Source organism: Myotis davidii, unplaced genomic scaffold (genome assembly GCF_000327345.1).
Source record: "Myotis davidii unplaced genomic scaffold, ASM32734v1 scaffold946, whole genome shotgun sequence".
In the NCBI taxonomy this organism is placed as follows: Eukaryota; Metazoa; Chordata; class Mammalia; order Chiroptera; family Vespertilionidae; genus Myotis; species Myotis davidii.
Window position 1 is genome coordinate 119,894 of NW_006297395.1, and position 18,401 is coordinate 138,294.

General features: G+C 43.6%; 1 protein-coding gene across 7 annotated transcripts in view; it reads left to right on the forward strand.

The window, feature by feature from the left end:
• The window catches only part of TEAD1 (TEA domain transcription factor 1), a 248,538-nt gene that overhangs the window by 64,645 nt on the left and 165,492 nt on the right, over nucleotides 1-18,401 (forward strand). For 5 of the 7 annotated variants that reach the window (XM_015570111.1, XM_015570113.1, XM_015570114.1 and 2 more), the window contains exon 1: nucleotides 16,938-17,173. In XM_015570111.1, coding sequence (XP_015425597.1) covers nucleotides 17,017-17,173 — 157 coding nt within the window. In that variant the 5' untranslated portion in view covers nucleotides 16,938-17,016. Of the gene's footprint in view, nucleotides 1-16,917; nucleotides 17,174-18,401 lie in introns of those variants that run through there. The other 2 variants (XM_006773180.2, XM_015570117.1) reach the window with 1 other exon arrangement.

Below are 18,401 nucleotides of genomic sequence, written 5' to 3' on the forward strand. Positions count from 1 at the left end.
ACTGTGGTTTGGAGAGAGTAACTGGTGGGAGCAGCCCCCTGTTAGGCGTCTTGGTAAGTGCTTCCTATTCATGGTCCATTTCAATTAAAAAAAAATTTAGGGAATTTAAGAAACAGTGCTGAAGTGATGGTAATTAAGATTTTAAGTGGTGGTCTCTGACTAGAAAGGGAGGATTAACAAGATTTAAAAAGCAAATCTTAAATTATCTGTGGACAGGGGTGGTATTTAAAATATTTAACAGGTGATATGGGCATTGACACAATGGAAACCACTGGAGGCCCCCAGTGTGCCAGGCACTTACTCTGTACTTGTTGGATAGTGAGGAGCTATGGGGATGGGCATTCAGTGGGCTTGGGCCACTGACTCTTTTATGTATATACTAGAGGCCCAGTGCATGAAAATTCATGCACTAGAGTGGGGGGGCAGTACCTCAGCCTGGTCTGCCCCCACTCACAGTCCAGGAGCCTTCAGAGGCGGGAGGCTACCTGGCGATCAGGGGAAGGCGACACCCCATCACACCTCTGCTGCTGCCACTGCCGGCAGCACAAGCCTAGGCCAGCCCTGGTTACCTGAGCCTTGGGCAGCCCTGGGCAGCTGGGCAGCCACCATCCAAGGCTTTCCTGCACCTCAGGCTGGCCCTGCGCGGCTGGGGGGCTGCGGGGACTGGGGGACTCCTGCGGCAAGGCTGTGCCCGCCTAGGGGCAGGCTTGGTTTTGCCGCGTACCTGCCGCCCCAGCAGGGCTGAGGGGACTGGGCACCACCATCTTGTGGCTGTGGGTGCCGCCATCTTTGAGGGCATGGCAGCCAATTAGCATATTCCCTCCTTATTGGCTGTGGGTGCTGCCATCTTTGCGATGGCATGAGGGCCAATTAGCATATTCCCTCTTTATTAGATAGGACTAGAAGCTGGTTAACATATGGAGCATAGGTTGCAGGAGGTCCAGATAGGTGGCTTTTGAAGTCCTCCGCATGAGAGATAAGGATGGCCCAGATGGTAATGGTAGCCATGAAGTTGTAAATACATGGGAACTGATATCCATCCATCAGTTGGGATTGAACTTGAAAACTGGGCATTTGCTCCGACAGAAATCGAAGCCTGCACCTTTTGGTGTATGGAATGGTGCTCCAACCAACTGATCCACACTAGCCAAGGCTGGGCCGCTGACTCTTTACCAACTTGTATGGAAGTATTCTAATATTTTAATAACCAATATGGCTATCCCCGTGAGGTACTGGTTTGGGCATTTTGGGGGTTGAGCAGCATTTGAATTGCCTTTGACAGGTGTTTAGAGCTGTTAGATGGAGTCCTTTATCTCAATTCCAATGGGCTTTTGTGTGCTAAGCCTGATGATCTAACTGTAGGCGCTTGGAAAGTGTCACATTAGAATTTAGGGTTGTCTGTTTGGAAAGCACTGAGACATATTCCTTTGTTCAGAAGGCACCTATAGTGTGGAAGTCACAGTCTGTCTTCACCAGGCCCGCAGTCTACACCAGTGGCTTCAAATGTTTCCTGCCCTTGGGCTCCAGGAATCTGCCCTTAGGAAATGATTACAAGGATGTTGCACTAACAGTGAAAAGTTGGGGCAAAACCTAAATGTCCAGCCATAGGGAAATAGCCAAATAATGGTATATTCATGACACGGAATACTCTTAACTCTTAAACATCACAAATACAAAGAAGACTTTAAGTCTCAGGAAAATGCTGAATGTGAAATGTTAGGTGGGCAATGAAAGAACCCCAAACTTTAGGGAATACAAAAGAATAACAATAAGTTATTAATGCAAGAAAATACATCAAAATGCATTTTTAGCACTGACTTTTGTTTGGTGGAAGGCAGTGGGGAAAGTTTATTTTCCCCTGTGCATGTTTTCTATAGGCTCCACCTTTGGGATTATCTAGGGTATTAACTTTATCATCAGAAGTGTTCCGTAAATATTAAGTTTTGAAAATCCATTTTAAAGTTTTAAAAATTACTGTATAATCAGTTTCTGAGTATGTTGAATATAAACTTGGAGACACACTTGGGGGTTGTGTCTGTTGCCTCTCAGGAAGCTGCTGACTCCGTGGGGTAAGAATAAGAGCCTAGGTCAGCCTCCTCATGCTTAGGTGCGGGCCCCCCAGGTTTCCATACTGCTGGGGTTCCGAGAGGCCCTAATGAGCTTGTTGAAAGGCTCTGCTTGGCTCCTTATTAATGTCTCTCCCTGAGCCGTGCTCTGCTCCGCTGGCTAACCTTGTCAGAAGGTTACCCATGGCTCTCCAGGGCTCTGCTAATTTTAAACCCAGCCGGCCAGTGTGGTGGCGTGGCATTGCGCTGCAGAGTCACGAACAGCTCCCTGGGAGACACGGCTGGGAAAGATGAGCTGAGTCCCGGTTTTTTATCTTCCTCCTGTAAGTGACCAGGCACGCTGAACAAGCAAAGAGAGCTGAGATAATAATGAGAGCTTTTATGGTAAAAATCAGGATTCTTAAAGATCTTTTAGCAATGGCAGTGCTGGTTGGTAATTGCACGGTGTGATGTGTCCGGCATGAATTGTGTGATTTCTGACAGCTCGAGGGGAAGAGAGGGGGCTCAGGTCCTGTCCTCTCTTCTAGGAACTGGATGGTTTTAAAAGACAGAATGAAAATGCCATTCATTTGACTATTTATATGGTATTCTACATTTACAGAACTCAAACTCCAGTGGTAATAGGTTCCTTCCTGAAGTTTTTATTGGTTTGATTGGGAGAGGGTTATTTCCTAAAAGGTAAACAAACAAATAACCCCCCAGATTCCTCCTCTTTGCATGTCTATCAGATGCTGGTGTGGCTATCACTAAAAATTGTCATTTTAGAGCCTTTAAAAAATATTTGCAGTAGAATCCTCTTCAGAACACCGCTGTGCCTTATAATACTCATAACCCTGATATTTTAAAATAAAACATAAATCAGTAACTACAAAATAATGTGACATTGGGAAGCTTTTTCCCATCAAAATGTAGAGGACCTATTTAAAAAATAAGTATCTTTTTGGTTTGGAATTTTTATTTATTTTTTTTACCTTCCTCCTCTTCAACACCTTCAGGCTGGGAATGGACTGTGCCTGTTAGAGTTAGCTCAGTCTTCCCCTGCCAGGGCATTCACAGTGGCTCTCACACATAGGGATTACAATGGGAAACCTAATCCACCAGGTGCATTAGGTGTTTACCTGCCCAGCCAAAGAAGGGCATCTTTTCTTATAGCTGGGTCTCTACCCACCCTCTTGTAAAACAGTTGCTAGAAGCAAATTAAATAAGCATAGTGTATGGAGTAAACCCAGATGAAAGCAGTGGATGGAGAATCAGTAACCTGCTAACTGGAGACAGTGGTTGAAGTTAACTTTATTTGAAGTGCCCAGGCTGGGTCAGACCACATCAAGCCAGCAGTCTTCTCGCATGAGGGAGTGGACTTTGATTTCATTTTAGAAAAAATAAAAATGCATAAATGCTTTTTATTAGCCCCCCCCACCCCCGGAAAGGCCCGCCCCTTCTTCAATAGACTTAATTAGCTTTGTCTTGTTTGGATTTAGTTTTGAGAAAATTAAAGCTGAGTAATTATCAGGAATTTGTTGAATGGGAATACTTGTCAAAATCTTCATTGACCCAAATCTGACTTTTATAGAGAGCATTAAATAAGCAAAGTACAAAACCCCCCTTCCTCTCTTGTCCTAAAATAATGTTTTGAAAAGCACATTCAAAGTAGTTAAGTATAACATAAATATAAGCTGCTCTGGACTGGTTACTAAATGGATGAGTTATAAAGTACATTTCTTAAAACCCACTCCTCTGTGACTCAAATATCTGCTTTTTTCTTCTTCTCCTGGGCTGCTTTATTTCTCTTCCCTTCTGCACTTGGCCTGCACACCCGCCTGGTGTAGGTCCTCTGTTATTTTTGTGGTAACCCGACACTACTCCTGACTGTGCCCCCTAAGTCCCTGGGGCATGAACTGGCTGTGAGCTGAAAAGGCGGCTTGCTTCTGCTCCTGTTGCCCATCTCCTGGGTAGAGCAGCTGCTGCCCCAGGGCTGTGATGCCACAGACTGGGGAGGGTGTGTGTGTCATCAGTGAAGACCTCCCATTGTGGCTCAATAGGTGACAGGCCCTACCCTGAGGTGGGGGCCGTGCAGCTTTGGTGTTGAGGCTGGAGGCCAGCCAGTCAGGGTTTTGGAGACTGAGGGAAGGTTTTAGAGCCAGTGAGTCCTTTATTTTGGTCTAGAGTATGCCCCAGGCTGTCTTTGCGATTCCTTAGACAGGATGAATTGCTTAATAGTCATAAAAATTGTATTAATATTTTACATTGAACTAAATTGAACAATTACTTATTGAGCTGGAGTGGGCATGAGGTACAGAAATAAATGGGACAGAATCCCTGCCTTCTGAAAATTTGCAGTACAGCAGGAAAGACCGATACATAAGTAGTAATCATTAATTATAGTTACATACATTTGTTCAACAGGTATTTGAGAACCTGTGCCAGGCACAGTTCTGAGATGTGTGTGCACACACATAACCACTAACCTGCAAGCATGCAGGTAAGTAATGTACATAATGACTGCCAATGATTGAGACACCTCATTTAATCTTTATAATAGGTAGGTAAAAATGATTATTTTTGTTTTGTTGGTATACAGAGAGTAAGTGTATATACTGAACTGCTTTGCCATATAGACTCTCCAGTGAGGTCCCTGCAACTCTAGGGGTACCACAGAGAAAATTATTTAGCAAGCATTTGTTGAATTCTGTCAATATTCCTGGTATTGAGAGATGTTAAATGTAGGAATGTTAAGGAATTTACCAATTCGCTGTGAGACAGTATCTTACGAGAAATCCTGGGGAAGTGTACGAAGTGCCGTGTTGGAAGTTGGTTTGAGGTGCTATGGGGACACCATAGTGACTTGTCTGAGTGGAGACATCTGCTTAAGGCTTCCCAGAGGAGAGGTTGCTGGCTTCGGTCTTGGAATGATTGTTCAGACATTCATCAGGCAGTGTTGCTGGTGAGAGAAGCTCTGAGCAGAGGGACACAGGTGGTTGAAGGGGTGAAGCAGGTAGCCAACTGTGTCTGCACACCTTAGAGTGGTCACGTGGCTGAAATATAGGGGACTGGATGGGTGTATGAGGAGCAGGCTGAGATCAGGGGGTAAAGGCCATGGGTGCCCCATTATGCAGCTGGGTCCTAGAGTGGGGCGGGGAGGGGGGCTGCTGAAAGATTTCAAATGAGTGTGTGATAAAAGTCATATTTGTATTTTAGGAAAACTCTGGCTGAAGAATAACATAGGAGAGTCTTGCAAAGAATGCATCTTCTAAGGATTCTGATTCAGAACTTCTGTTATCAGAGCTGGGATTTATATTTCTAAGAAGCCACCTGTGTCTTCCAGATGTACATCCAGGGTTGGGAACCTGGTGGAACCGGGTTGTCGGCAGTGTGGCGGTGTGGGGACTGAGGTGACATCCCAGCTCAGAAAGAAGTTGCGAGGCCCTGCCCGTGAGAGAGGAGCAAAGTTAGTGGGTTAGAGAGGAGTGGAAAGAATCTATTTGAGGGATGAAGGGATGAGTAAACATTCTTGGTGACAAGTTGCATCAGAAGGGATGGCAGAAGCCAGAAGCCTGGGATCATGGCCCAGCTTGGGTGCTGCTTCAGCCAGGTTCTCCGGGAGGAATCCCCTCAGGAGGCTGTGGGATTGGTTTCCCTCACTCAGGATCTGGAAAATGGTTTTTTGGATTTTAATTGGTGCTTTTACAGACAGAGGCTTCGACACAGAGAAGTGACTTTGAAGGTGCCAGAACCCAGAATGCCATTTCTGTGAGGCACACTCACAGGCTGACTGTGAAGGTTTGGGTTTGTTTGCTTTGCCTTTGGGTCTTTTGGCCTCTCAAGTTGCATCCCTACCATTAGGCCACTGGACTGAGAAAGAGGGAGGGCTTTAGAGGCTTTGTAGGTGTGATTGAAAACCTACAAAGAGAGAGGAATTGAGAGTTCCACCTTCCTCTACCAGTTTAGCAGAACCTGTAGAAGGAAGAGAGATGTATATCTTTCCCTCTTTTTTTTTTTCTTTCTCTCTCCTAAAGAGATGCCTTCTCTGTGTGTGGTGCATGCATGCATTGTGGAGCTGCAGAAGTGTTGATGGAATCACCTTGTGGGCTTTTGACTTTTTTGCTTTATACATTTGCTGAGAGGTTTCAGGGGTGAGGAGGGAAGAGTCCGACCGTCTCCTTCAGAACACCCTGGGCCATGTAGAAGTGAAGGCAGAGTAAGGCCTGATTTCAGAATTGGCTGCCTCAACCTTTCTGTTTGTACCTCTCTGCCTGGGGGCCTTGTCCCACTGTGTGTCCTTGCAGTGCTTGTGGACCTCTCAGAGCTGGTACTGTGCACACAGTAGTTACTCAAGTAATATTTGTTAATTGAATGAGTGGCTTATTGTCTAAAGGGGGGGACAACAGTTTCTCAATTCTTTCGCCTAAGCCAGGTTCTTTCTCCTTCTGAAGTTGAACTAGGCATAAACCAGGGACCAGGACAGGGATGGAGGCCAGGGTGAGGCTTTCATTGGCCCCTGAATTTGCATCCCTCTCCGTGTAAGACCTGTTTTGCAGCTGCACCCTCACTGTCATCATTAAGTGGCAGACTGTATTTTTTATTGGAAGGGTGGGGACTCAGTTGTATCAGTGAACATTGGGAACCAGAAGATATTTTTGAACATGCAATGTCACGTATATGAGCTGGTGTTTGCACACTGTGAGCATTGGCATTCCAGTCCCCCGTGCAGAATTCAGGATGAGAACACTGGCAGCACTCAGCCCTCTTTAGGGACCAGGGAAATGGAGAGCATTTGAAAGGAAAGTCTGATGAGCATATTGGAAGAACTGAGTGACTGGGTACCTTGCAGAGTTAATCTTGTGGCTCTGGGCTGTTTAAACAAGCACACCTGTATAAACTATCATTGTCTTTTGGTGAATTAAAACGCCTTCATAAATTTGAAATGCTTAGGGACATGCCACATTGTAACACTTGAATTTATCTAGAGAACTGGTCTTGGAACACTGAAAAGGCTTTTGATTAAAAAATTCTGATTCCAAATTTTAAAATTATTTGTTCTTTACCCCCAATTTCTGTTGCCTTTGTATGAAACAGTACAGACTTTTTGTTGTGTGGACAGTCCCTTGCGATCTGGCAGAGCTTACTTTTCCAGCCTCTGCCCCACCTTTCTGTTTTCTTGCTCTGACCTTTCTTCACAACTTCCCCTCCATGGACATCTCTGAGCGGGCCTCTCGGTGCCCTTCTCCTAACCCGCCTAAATGTCACCTCCCTTGAGGCTGCTGTTGACTCGAGACAGAATCCACTCCCGTTTCTGTGCTCAAATAGCACTTTTATTCCTCTTTTGACATCTTATATTCATGCACTTGTTCATTAATTCATTTCCTCATGGACTCACTACTTAGACATCCGTTTGCTCATTATTTTGGGGGAGCGTTTACTATTTACTAGACGTTCCGTTAAATGCCCAGGACAGAAAAATGATTAAAGGCATGGACTTCACATGGGTCTCACAAACCCACAAACAAGGGTGACAGATACATAAATAAGTCATCCCTATGCAATGAGTGAGCAAAAGTGCTACTGGCATTCAGGAAGGAGTTGGGGTTACATCTTGAAGGATAATAACTTTGTCTTCTTGCTGGAAGGGTGCTCCTTGAGGGTAGGGAAGGTTACACATTTACTCATCTCCATCTCTCTCTCTAGCACCTGGCACCTGGGTGGGAGACATGGGAGAGGGAGATAATTATAAAACGAAAATAGTTTTCCTGTCTCATTTAAGGCAGCTTGCAAGGCTGTAAAATAGCATAAATTAAGAGTGGGGCAAAGACGGAAGAAAAAGAAGGGAATAGAGGTAAGGACCTAAAGTGGATTTAGGAATGCAACCAAATTTGTCAACTAAAATAACCTCTGTGCTTTCCCTGAGGGTTCTGCCAGAGTGGCTCAATGCACCTTGGTAGCCAGTGAGTAAAGAAAGTCAAGGCCTGGCTGGTTGGCCACAAGGTGCAAACACATGGTGTTCGGTGTTTTATCAAACTCTCCTTTTGCATTTTTATAAAGAGCAATCTATGTGATTGGATGAAGGACACCTCAACATCCTTGTAGAAAAACCAGTGACTCATTCACAGTTTGTTTTGTAGTATGCTAATGACATCACATAAAAGCATAATTCAATAAAAGCAATTATTCAGAGCTCCTGGAATAAACTTTCTCTAAGGTAACTATGGAGTCAGAAAGGTACTGGATCAAACAAGTTAGTTCTGTTCTTATGCATTGTCCCACTTTTATCTAGTGTTAATGCCACATGCCACTGTCCTCAGTCCTAGAGGTCACACAAGCTCTATTTCTGCTCCCAAGGAGTTGTATGATCATGTGTTGGGACTCAAAAAATACTCTTGTATGATTTGGTTAGCATATCAGGATCTGTATGTTCAGATCCATTAGAAATGGATATTTAAAGGCAGATAGGCCAGGCCCAACACCCACACTCACAAGTGATATTTCTGATGGTTGAGATGATGGAAAGGAACCAAGTGTGTCATGACAAATTGTGGTCTTGATTACCCGAAGTTGACAGGAAACAGAAGTTCTTTCCTTCTGGGCAGGCTGGAGCTTAGGTTTTGGATCCTCTGATGCGAATGCTGATGAAATCCATGTGGATCAGTTGGATCTTTAGAGAGCAGTTGAAAGCCAGTGTATGTATTTAGTCAAAGAACCAAGGACTTGGACTTCACAATTCAGCACTTTAAAATGCCATCTTGGTTCCAGTTTTCCTTATAGATTGGCTTACAACCTCATCCAAAGTAAATTGTGTATTTACCTGTTGCCTCTGTCTCCCACCATGCTGTCTAAATAATCCAGGGTAGATGGCCAGAATGAGAGAAGCATCCTAAGTCATAGAAACTGGAAACCATTTCTATGTAGCAGAATTAGAATTTTGCCAAAGGAGCTGCCTCTAGGCAGGTCAGCTACTGGGATTTGGAGTCAGTCCAGAGTCAACATATCATTAAGTTGGCTGTCAACAGGCTGTGTAACATTTAGTGAATCTCCACTGGCCTTTTGTAAGAAGGATGACACCCCAGGCATAACCCAGGGACCTAGCACTCTGATTGCCCGAGGCCCATTTGTAGGCATTCCCTTGGGCATGGGGCTGAGATGGACCCTCTTGAAACACTTGTCTTAAGGTTTGGCCAAAGGTAGTGTATGTATTTAGCTCACATTTTGATATGTTTTGAAATACTAACTGTCTACTTTTGATTTTGAATTTGTACTCATTGTCATTTAAAATGCTAAGGCATTATGATAATGTGGTGAATCTTACCAACTAAGAAAGTTATAGTACCCATAATTTAGTGACTAAAGAGTATTATTTTCTTGGTATTCGTTTTCTTTGTTTCTGGTAAGCAGTATGATTGGTGAGTTTACCTCAAATGTATGTGCACACTACACACCTATTGGAATTGGGAATTAATTTTGTGGTTTTCTTTGACTGTTACACCTGGGAAGGGGGCTTACATGTTTTCCTCCCAAAATGTTTGCTGACAGCTACTCACTGCTAACTCAGTGGCATTTTTTCTCTTAGAGCAGCAAACAAACTTCTGTTTCCGGGTTTGAAATGTGTTTCCTGAGGTTAAATTGTCCACCTCCCAGGATCCATGACTCAACCTGCAAGTCATATCATCCAGCACAAGCTCCACTTATGAGAGCACTGTTTCAATGTCCAGTCTTTGGAATGGTCAGATGGGATAGACTGACTGGACCTGAGTCTGTGGCTCTGTCATTTTGAAGGACTCTACTGATGAAGGAGAGCAGTGATTGGCTTGACTGGTGGTGTGGTGCGCGAAAGGAAGAGGCAGGAATTTCTGTTCTCAGAGGCTAACAGATTCATTAAGGGGATAGAGAGGTTATTCCCCTAAAGGCTGGTAATACAGAGCTGCATAGCATGAAATCAATCAAAGCCTTTCTTGAGCTGTCACCTGGGCAAGTGCTTAGGGCTGATGGAGCAGAGAATTAGAGCATCTCAGGAGGGCAATGCTAAGTCCTCTAATGGGTACCCAGCATCGGGAGCTTGGTGAAGAGGTATTGGCGTGTTGATGGATCCTGTTGATAGAGGAGTGATTTTTGAAAATGAGAAGGAGTAATTATCCACTCCTTCCAGCTGAAATTAGAGGGAACCTGTTGACAATTGGAGTATATGACACCCAGGTTCACTGGCTGATATTGGCTCCACAGCAGATGTGGCCTCAATTCTCAGTGTCTGCATTCCCTAAAAGATCTGCTCTCTCATTGACAGTGACTTACATTCTGTAGTTCTGTATCTCTGAAGGCTGCCTTCAATATTCAGACTGCTGATCCTCGAATTTCTCAAGCCACTTGTTAGCAAGTTTGGCTAGTGTCTGAAATGGTAGGAAAATAATAACCTGCCCCATTTTACATATGCAGAAGCGATTAACCATCATTAGTGCCTGACATTCATCCCAGCTACTCAGGGAGGTGAGTCAGTATCATCACTATTCATTAGGAATTAATTAGATTGTGCTTGATGGTGTCAGCCATGGACAAAGCTCAGCACTGCCTACATTCCTCCTTTTGAAATCCAGCCTACAGCTAGTGAGCAAGTAGTGTGAGTCTGATGTTCCTATGGGATGAGCATTCTTTCTGGAGAAATGACTCCTAGATTCAAAATCTGTTAAGTATATGACTTTAGTCAACCTCTGGACCTCATAAGGTGGGGATAATACCCAACAAGGGTAGTTCAATGATTAACTAAGAACCTCTAGGTCAGTGGTTCTCACCCTGTGGGTCGAGACCCCTTTGGGGGTCGAACAACCCTTTCACAGGGGTCGCCTAAGGCCATCGGGAAATACATATATAATTACATAGTGTTTTTGTGATTAATCGCTATGCTTTAATTATGTTCAATTTGTAACAATGAAAATACATCCTGCATATCAGATATTTGCATTATGATTCATAACAGTAGCAAAATTACAGTTATGAAGTAGCAACGAAACAATTTTATGGTTGGGGGTCACCACAACATGAGGAACTGTATTAAAGGGTCGCTGCATTAGGAAGGTTGAGAACCACTGCTCTAGGTGAAAGCTTTAGACATTGTGCTTGCAACCTGGGAGCAGGATGAATTTGGATTTCAGGTACCAGTTCACTTTGGAAGTAAAGTTCCTTCATTCCTAGTCTTTTTGTTGGAGGTCAGCTTTCCTCTTAAGAGAAAATCTTGTGCTTTTACTAAGATCACAGTGAACTTTGAACCATCAAATGCTTAGCCGAGTTGTCTCCTACAAATATTCCAACCATGTGATTCTCTTTCTTTAAACCCTAAAGTGGCCTCCACCTGTGCCTGCTTTCACCTTGTCCTGAGTGCTTAGAAATCTTTTTTCTTAGCTTTGCTCTCAGTGCAACTCCCTATATGTTGCCTTTTTCACTCACCTACTTGATCAGATTTGCTTTGCTACCTTCTTAATTTATTATTATTTTTTACCTTTGTGAATTTCTTTTTTGGCCACCTCTTTAGTTTCTGGTCTTTATACCCTCACCAGTTTGCCTCCCTTATGGCTTTTCTTAAAGCTGTCATTTTTACTGGTGGCCAAAGGAAAGGGAAAGCAAAAATAAAATGTATCTCCAAACTTACCATTCCACTCAAAATGTTTGTGTTCGAAGAAGCTTACCTGCTAGAGGACCCAAACCATATTTGTCCCTTTAACATGGACTATTGATTATCAGTAACCATGATTAATAAAGAAGAAATTGGCTCAGCCAACACTTGGTTATCCAAACTGTGTTAGACTTAAGTCTGTCTTCCTAATTTGGAGATTTCCTTTGGGTTCTTACTACTCATAAGAACCTTAGCCAGGGTCAGGGTGAAGCTTGATGATAAGTTTAGTCATGTTGCCAAAGAATGTTCGTGTCATCTGGTTGTTGGTTTGTACCTTCTTTCTTTTTTTGGAATATTTATTATGCCAGGTGCTGTGCTAGCATTGTGGATACTGTGGTGATTTGAACAGTCCCTGCCCTCAGGGACACTGGAATGTAAATGGGAGGGGGCAATAATAAGCCAACATACTGAATTCTATTAGTTGAGTCTATGGAACCACAAGGTGATGAATGACTAAGTTGACCTCCTTCAGTGTTAATGATGGAAACTGAGGCACTCAGGGGCTACAAGTACCACATGGTCCTGGGTTACTCACGTAGAGACAGAGTCCTAACTACTCCTTTCCTTTTGCCTCAGAGAGTGTTAAGACATTAGCTAAGACAAAGCATATGATTTTTTTGTGTGACCTTCATGTTCAGTGGCATTTTATGAATCATGAGAGTTAGTTAAAACTAACCCTTTTATTTAACAGCTCTTAAATCACCCACAAGTGGGTGAGATGCTTGCATTATGAGGGATCCACAGGAATTAAGATGGAACAGCAGATTCCTGGGTCCTAGGTCATATCCTTTGTTCATACTTTCCGTGAATAGAGTTGGTGTCAGAAGCACCTGTATTTGACTCCCTCACCCCCTTCTGTTCTCAGCTCTTTAGTTAAAATCTGGGTTGGTCAAATATACATATGATGTCATTCCGTTGTACTCATGTTGCTCTTTTAGAGTGCCAGTGGGTAGTTGTAAAATAATGATCCATTTAGGAAGTGTGGCTGTTGGGCAGTTAGCAGGTCCCTGTTAACAGTTCTTTTTGGAGTTTATTATGGTGTGGCTAGGAAGAGTTTCAGAAAAAAAAGGAACTTCTACAAAAGTGTTAATGATGGAAACTGAGGCATGTAGGGTCTACATGATATACAGTAGATTTTCAGCGACAAGAGTTCCCTTCTCTCTTTCCTTTTTGGCATTCATTTAGGTCTGGGATTGTTCCCTTGAACCAAACTTCCCCCCAAAATATGAAAATTATTGAACCTGTGAATGTAAGTGTAGGTTTATATAAGTATTATAAATAGAGGGGTTTGTTACAAATATAAATTTTTTATTTAGTCATCTAAAGATCCTTTGTAACTTTATTTCCCAAAGGGAACCATTAGGAGAGCACCTTCATTTCTTCACCAACCCATTATCAGTAGGTATTTGGGCACTACAAGGCACACACCACTGTCTATAGATAATGGACTTGAAAGCAAATGAACATCTGGTCATGGTTTTATAGATGACAGAGCACCTTCACTCATTATCTTTACATCTTTGCAACAATCCCGTCAGATAGAGTCCCTCCACTCCTTAATGATTTTCCTGTGTTGGGATTGTATTTATTATCTCCATTTTTCAAATAAAATCTGAGATTCTGAGAGATTAACTACTTCATTCTGGAGTGCATGGCTAGTGTGTGAGCCAGGTTTGGAGTATAGATCAGTTTGAGCCTGAATATCATGCCCTACCTCCCTGCCTCCCCCCAATTCTATGTTGTTCTTTATTTACTGAATTTTGTGAAAGTTAACTACCTTGCTCAACAGAGGGATGAGGAAGTGGACATCAGTTCTACAGATACATAATTCACTTGATTAGATCTTATTATTTGTAATAAGCAGGTGCTTCTTGCTATGTATGTGGAAACCAGATAGATTGGGTGGGACTTAACCAATGCCACACATTTTTAGGACACTCCTAGTGTGTGGCTGATACTCTGAGCCACTAGATACAAGGACAGTTTCCAGGATGAGGTGGATTTTGAGCTGGTCTGGAAGGGACTTGAGGGATAGAATGCCAGAATGGTTATTTCAGCATCCAGTACGGGGAGCTTTTCTCAGCCAGCCCAGTCTTGTGATTGGAAACTCTCTGCCCATACAGGGCCTCATCTTACAATTGGGTTGTAAAACCAAGGGCCTGTATAACTCTGTGGATTATGTATCTGGTAGCTTCTGGGGTTTGTGTCCTGGCCCTTGTCCAGAGTAGGTAATTCCATCCTGCTGAGTTCCAGTTGACCAAATTGCAAGGGCCTGGACACAGAGTTCTTCCCTTTGCAGTAAATGAATAAAAACATGTGAGCATTTAGAACAGTGCCTGTGCTTACTAAGTGGGTTAATCAATTAATGCTAATACTGCATTCCCTAAACATCCAAGGGCTTGTGACTCCCAGCTTTAGAGGTAACTTCAAGGAATTGTCTATAAGACTCTGCTGTCTGTCTTTAAGGCAACTCACCCCTTTTTGAACAGCTCAACTAGCAGGAACTTTTTTCTCATGTTGAGCTGGAATCATCTTAGAACTTCCACAGAATGGGTCAACACCCTCTCCATGTGACAGCCAGCTCTTCAGAGGATGCTCAGTGTCTAAGAACACTAAGCTTGCAATTATGATTGAAAAAAATCTTACCAGCTTTGATCCATGTAGGCTAAAATAATGAGATTTATAAATAAACTATCTTTAGCTTCTAAACCTGTTGCACTAGAGAAGGGAATTCAGGAGCCTAGAGGTTTTGTGGATTCTAGGCAATCTCTGAGCATCATTTATTGAGGGCCATGGACAAACTGGGATGCGTTCATGAGGGCTGAGCCAGGTATTATGTGAATTATGTCTAGTCTGGGACACAGTAGGGCTGCTCCTGTCACATATGCCATGTGCTCCTACCACATATAAATGGGTGTTTGGGTGGGAGATTTGCTTCTGCAAGGGATGTGTTAGTATAGAAGTTAACCTGTACATGGGTCTTAGCCTAGTAGATGGAAGAATTTCAGTATGTCAGTGTGGAGGTAGTGGGTTCCTTGTCATTGGTGATGTTCATGTGTAGATTATATGACCCGTTGAGAAGTGTTAGAGAGGGGACTGCAAGCATTGGATTAGGGCAGTGTTGGGGAGTTTGGTCTGAAGACTCTGAGGCTCTCAGTTACATGGTGATGTTCTTTTTAGGCAAGTAAAGTTCCCCAGACCCTTTGCTGGTCCTCACTGTCCTGGATTCTGACCCTCTACCATAGCGGTTGCATGCTGAGTACATTACTGTTTTTCTTAAAATGTGGCTCTCTGAGCTGCCCAGAGCTCAAAGACTGGCCTGTTTTTTTTATGTCTGTTGTTTTGTTTTGGGGGTGGTTGGGGGAGGTTAGGCGGAGAGGTAGACAGCGGATTAGCCACTGCTCAAAGCATTCACTCGTATTCTCATAATTTCTCCAATAAACTGCTTTGGAGCTAGAACAGACTCTAGGGGAGCATACAGCTCAGCTTGAATTTTATAAGACTCTTAGATTAAAAAAAAAAAAGTAATAATTTTAGAATTCAAAAGGCCCACACTGCAGGCATTGCAGAGTTCATTTGGGGGTTAATCACAAAACCCTTTCTTGTGGCATAATTTATACCTCACCATTTGGCAGTTTTTAAAGTCCGGTGCCAATGTACACGTGTTGGTAAGAAGTAGTAAATATTTTGCTGACAAGTTCTTTGAATGATGGATCTGTGGCAGCATTTAAAGGCAGACAACCTGGGGGTTTCTTTTCCCCAGGTGCTGCCAAATCTCAAAAGCTGTCAGGGTACCAAGCCAAAATCACCCACTAGTTATACCATTGATTGTGTAATGTTCTTGTGCCTCAGAGTTTCTGCACCTGGGATCTGTTGATATACCCTGGTGGGGGAGGGCAGAGGAAAGGGACACAACAGGGAGGGAGAAAGAAAGAAGACAGGCTGCTCCCTCTCAGGTAACTGCCCTGGAGCACGGAGCAGTCCCTGGTGCCTGGTGGGGCCAGCACCTGCTCCCCTTCTGGCTGCCTCTGTTGTGATGTTGCGTGGACTTGATGGGGGCAGAAGGCAGGGAATGATAGGCCCACTAAGCTCTCTCTACTGTGACCCTGCCACCTCCCTTCTTCGATCAGTTGCCAGGAACAATTCTCCCCTTTGGGGGGAAGCCTTTGAATTAATGATCTGATGCCTTTTCAACAAAGAAATATTGATATGTTAGTGTGTGGACAGCAGGGGGTACCAGATTAGATCATTTTCACATGGGTGTTTGTGCCAGTTTGACATTTGTGTGGAAAGCTTATCCCTTTAAGACCATAGGTTTCATGCATACCTTAAGGGGAATAAACCTTTGGGAAAGATTTCTTTTGGTTCTGTAACCTTCAGTGCTACAGAGAAAGAAATGAAAGTCTCCCCCACAGTTTTCTTATGATCAGGAATTCCAAGTAGGCTACCAGATGAAGTGCCCATGTAGGTGTAAACCATTTCTTTCTGTAAATGTGCTGGCCTCTTGTAGCTGTGCAGGGAAGGCAGGAATGGGGACAACTTGGTCCCTGCTTCAAGGTTACAATCTAGAAGCTGAGAGTGGCAACATGACCTGACTGTTCAGGCTCAATGTCCCGCAGAGAAGTACTATGGACTGGCAGGTCCAAGTCAGCTGTCATAGTAGAGTGAGTTTTGTGATAACAAAATAATCTCCTTCCTCCTTCTACCCTACCACCATCTCGAATCTGGGTGATCTCAGTGACAAATATTGGGATGATTTAACATTTCAGAGTTACCATGTCGGGCCACAGTGAGGCAGACATCTTTTGTTTTACTTTATTTTCTTTTAAACAAAATTGTTCTGCTGTGGAGATTTGATTATTATTGAGCAGAGTGCTCCTGGTAGATAGGAGGCACTTAGTAAATGGTTTTGCATGGTTCACTGTGAACTTGCAACTCAGAGTGAGTACTGTTCTTGGATGAAAACTTTCTCTAATCTGCGAAGATTATTCAGCTGTTGTCCACCATTGCATTTCTGTATTGAGTGCCTAACATGAATACATAAAGAAAAAAAGTCACTTGGATCTCAAAATTCCATATTCTCCGCTAGCAGTTATTCTCAAGCAGATCTGCCAACTGAAGAATGTGCAATGAAACTAGCAAAGAGCAGTATATTGGTGGTTACCTCATCCTTATCATACTATATTTTCATTTCTTTATTAGGTTTATTTTCTTGAAAAGGCTCCAGGCTTCGGCTTGGAAAACCCAACCGCCAAAATTGAGCCCAGCAGCTGGAGCGGCAGCGAGAGCCCTGCCGAAAACATGGAAAGGATGAGTGACTCCGCAGATAAGCCAATTGACAACGATGCGGAAGGGGTCTGGAGTCCTGACATTGAGCAGAGCTTTCAGGAAGCCTTGGCTATCTATCCACCCTGTGGGAGGAGGAAAATCATCTTATCAGACGAAGGCAAGATGTATGGTAAGTGGTCTGGAATGCCTCTCTGAAACGCTGCAACCTGCTTTTGTATTGAAGGGTCATTGCAGCTAGCCTTCTACTCAGATCTGTTCATTATGTCGTGTTGAATGATCTTGGCAGAATTTTAGTTGGCCATCCAAGGGACTAAATCTCACCTTAAGAGGAGAATCAGTAAAGGACCGTTGGGAAATCATTCCCTGGGGGTTTCTTCTCCCTCTCCATGCTCAGTGACATTATATCAAAAGCTCTCTAGGTCCAGGTGGAACATAGATGGATGCAATGGTATTTGAGACACCAGGGTGGGGACTTGTTCTTCAGAACGCATTCCTAATGGAAGAAAGTGCAGCCACTTACCTCCAGATAACTGAAACGGGCCTGCTGATGCCATATAGCTTAATTTGTTTTTTTCCAGGAAGAGCTAGCAATCTAGATATTTATATAGGAAAACTCATTTTGAAAAGTCAGCACTCTTCTTTTTAACATAACCCTGTATAGACTAGATAAAAAATATGTGTATGGCTTAATCAGACCCTTGAACCACCTGTTTGCAGCTTCATTGCCGGTTTGCAGTTGAATGGCAGACAGGGCATTAACCCCTCTCCCCAGGCTATTCTCACCCATCTCCTCTTCTAGAAGGGATGCCAGGCAGTGTGTTCTGAAGGAAACCCCAGGAGTGTCCAAGAGGACAAGACTGGTTGACCAGATGGCTTAGGATACCAAACCCTGGAGCTGGCCTGCTAGGGTTGGGCATTCCCCAGTCCTTCTGTTAATGCTTTTTTGGCTGCTTACCTTTTGGGAAGCAGATGGCAGGTGGTTGCTTGTATATTCTGCTTGTCTAATTGAGCACATTGAGTTGACAGAGTTTGCACTATAGCTGAGTCTAAAGAGATGCAAACAACCTAAACTCAAAGAGAACTGGCTTAGCAACCTACCTGAGGTTAACTTATCACAAGAGTGATTTATTTCTAAATAATTTGAAAGCTTTTCATAATAGGCGGTTGTACCTTTAATACTGTGCCTCCTCTATCACGAGCCGTAGGAGGCTGCAACTCAAACTAGCACACACTGCTAAGGAGAAAGCAGATGGTGGTGCAGCTGCCACCAGCTGTGCCCCCACTCCACCCTCCCTGTCTCCAACTTGGATGATGTAATGGAAACGAGGAAAATTTTGCTTTCTGCAACATTAGAGTCTCTAAGCCTGTTGTTCTCTCTCTCTCTCTCTCTCTCTCTC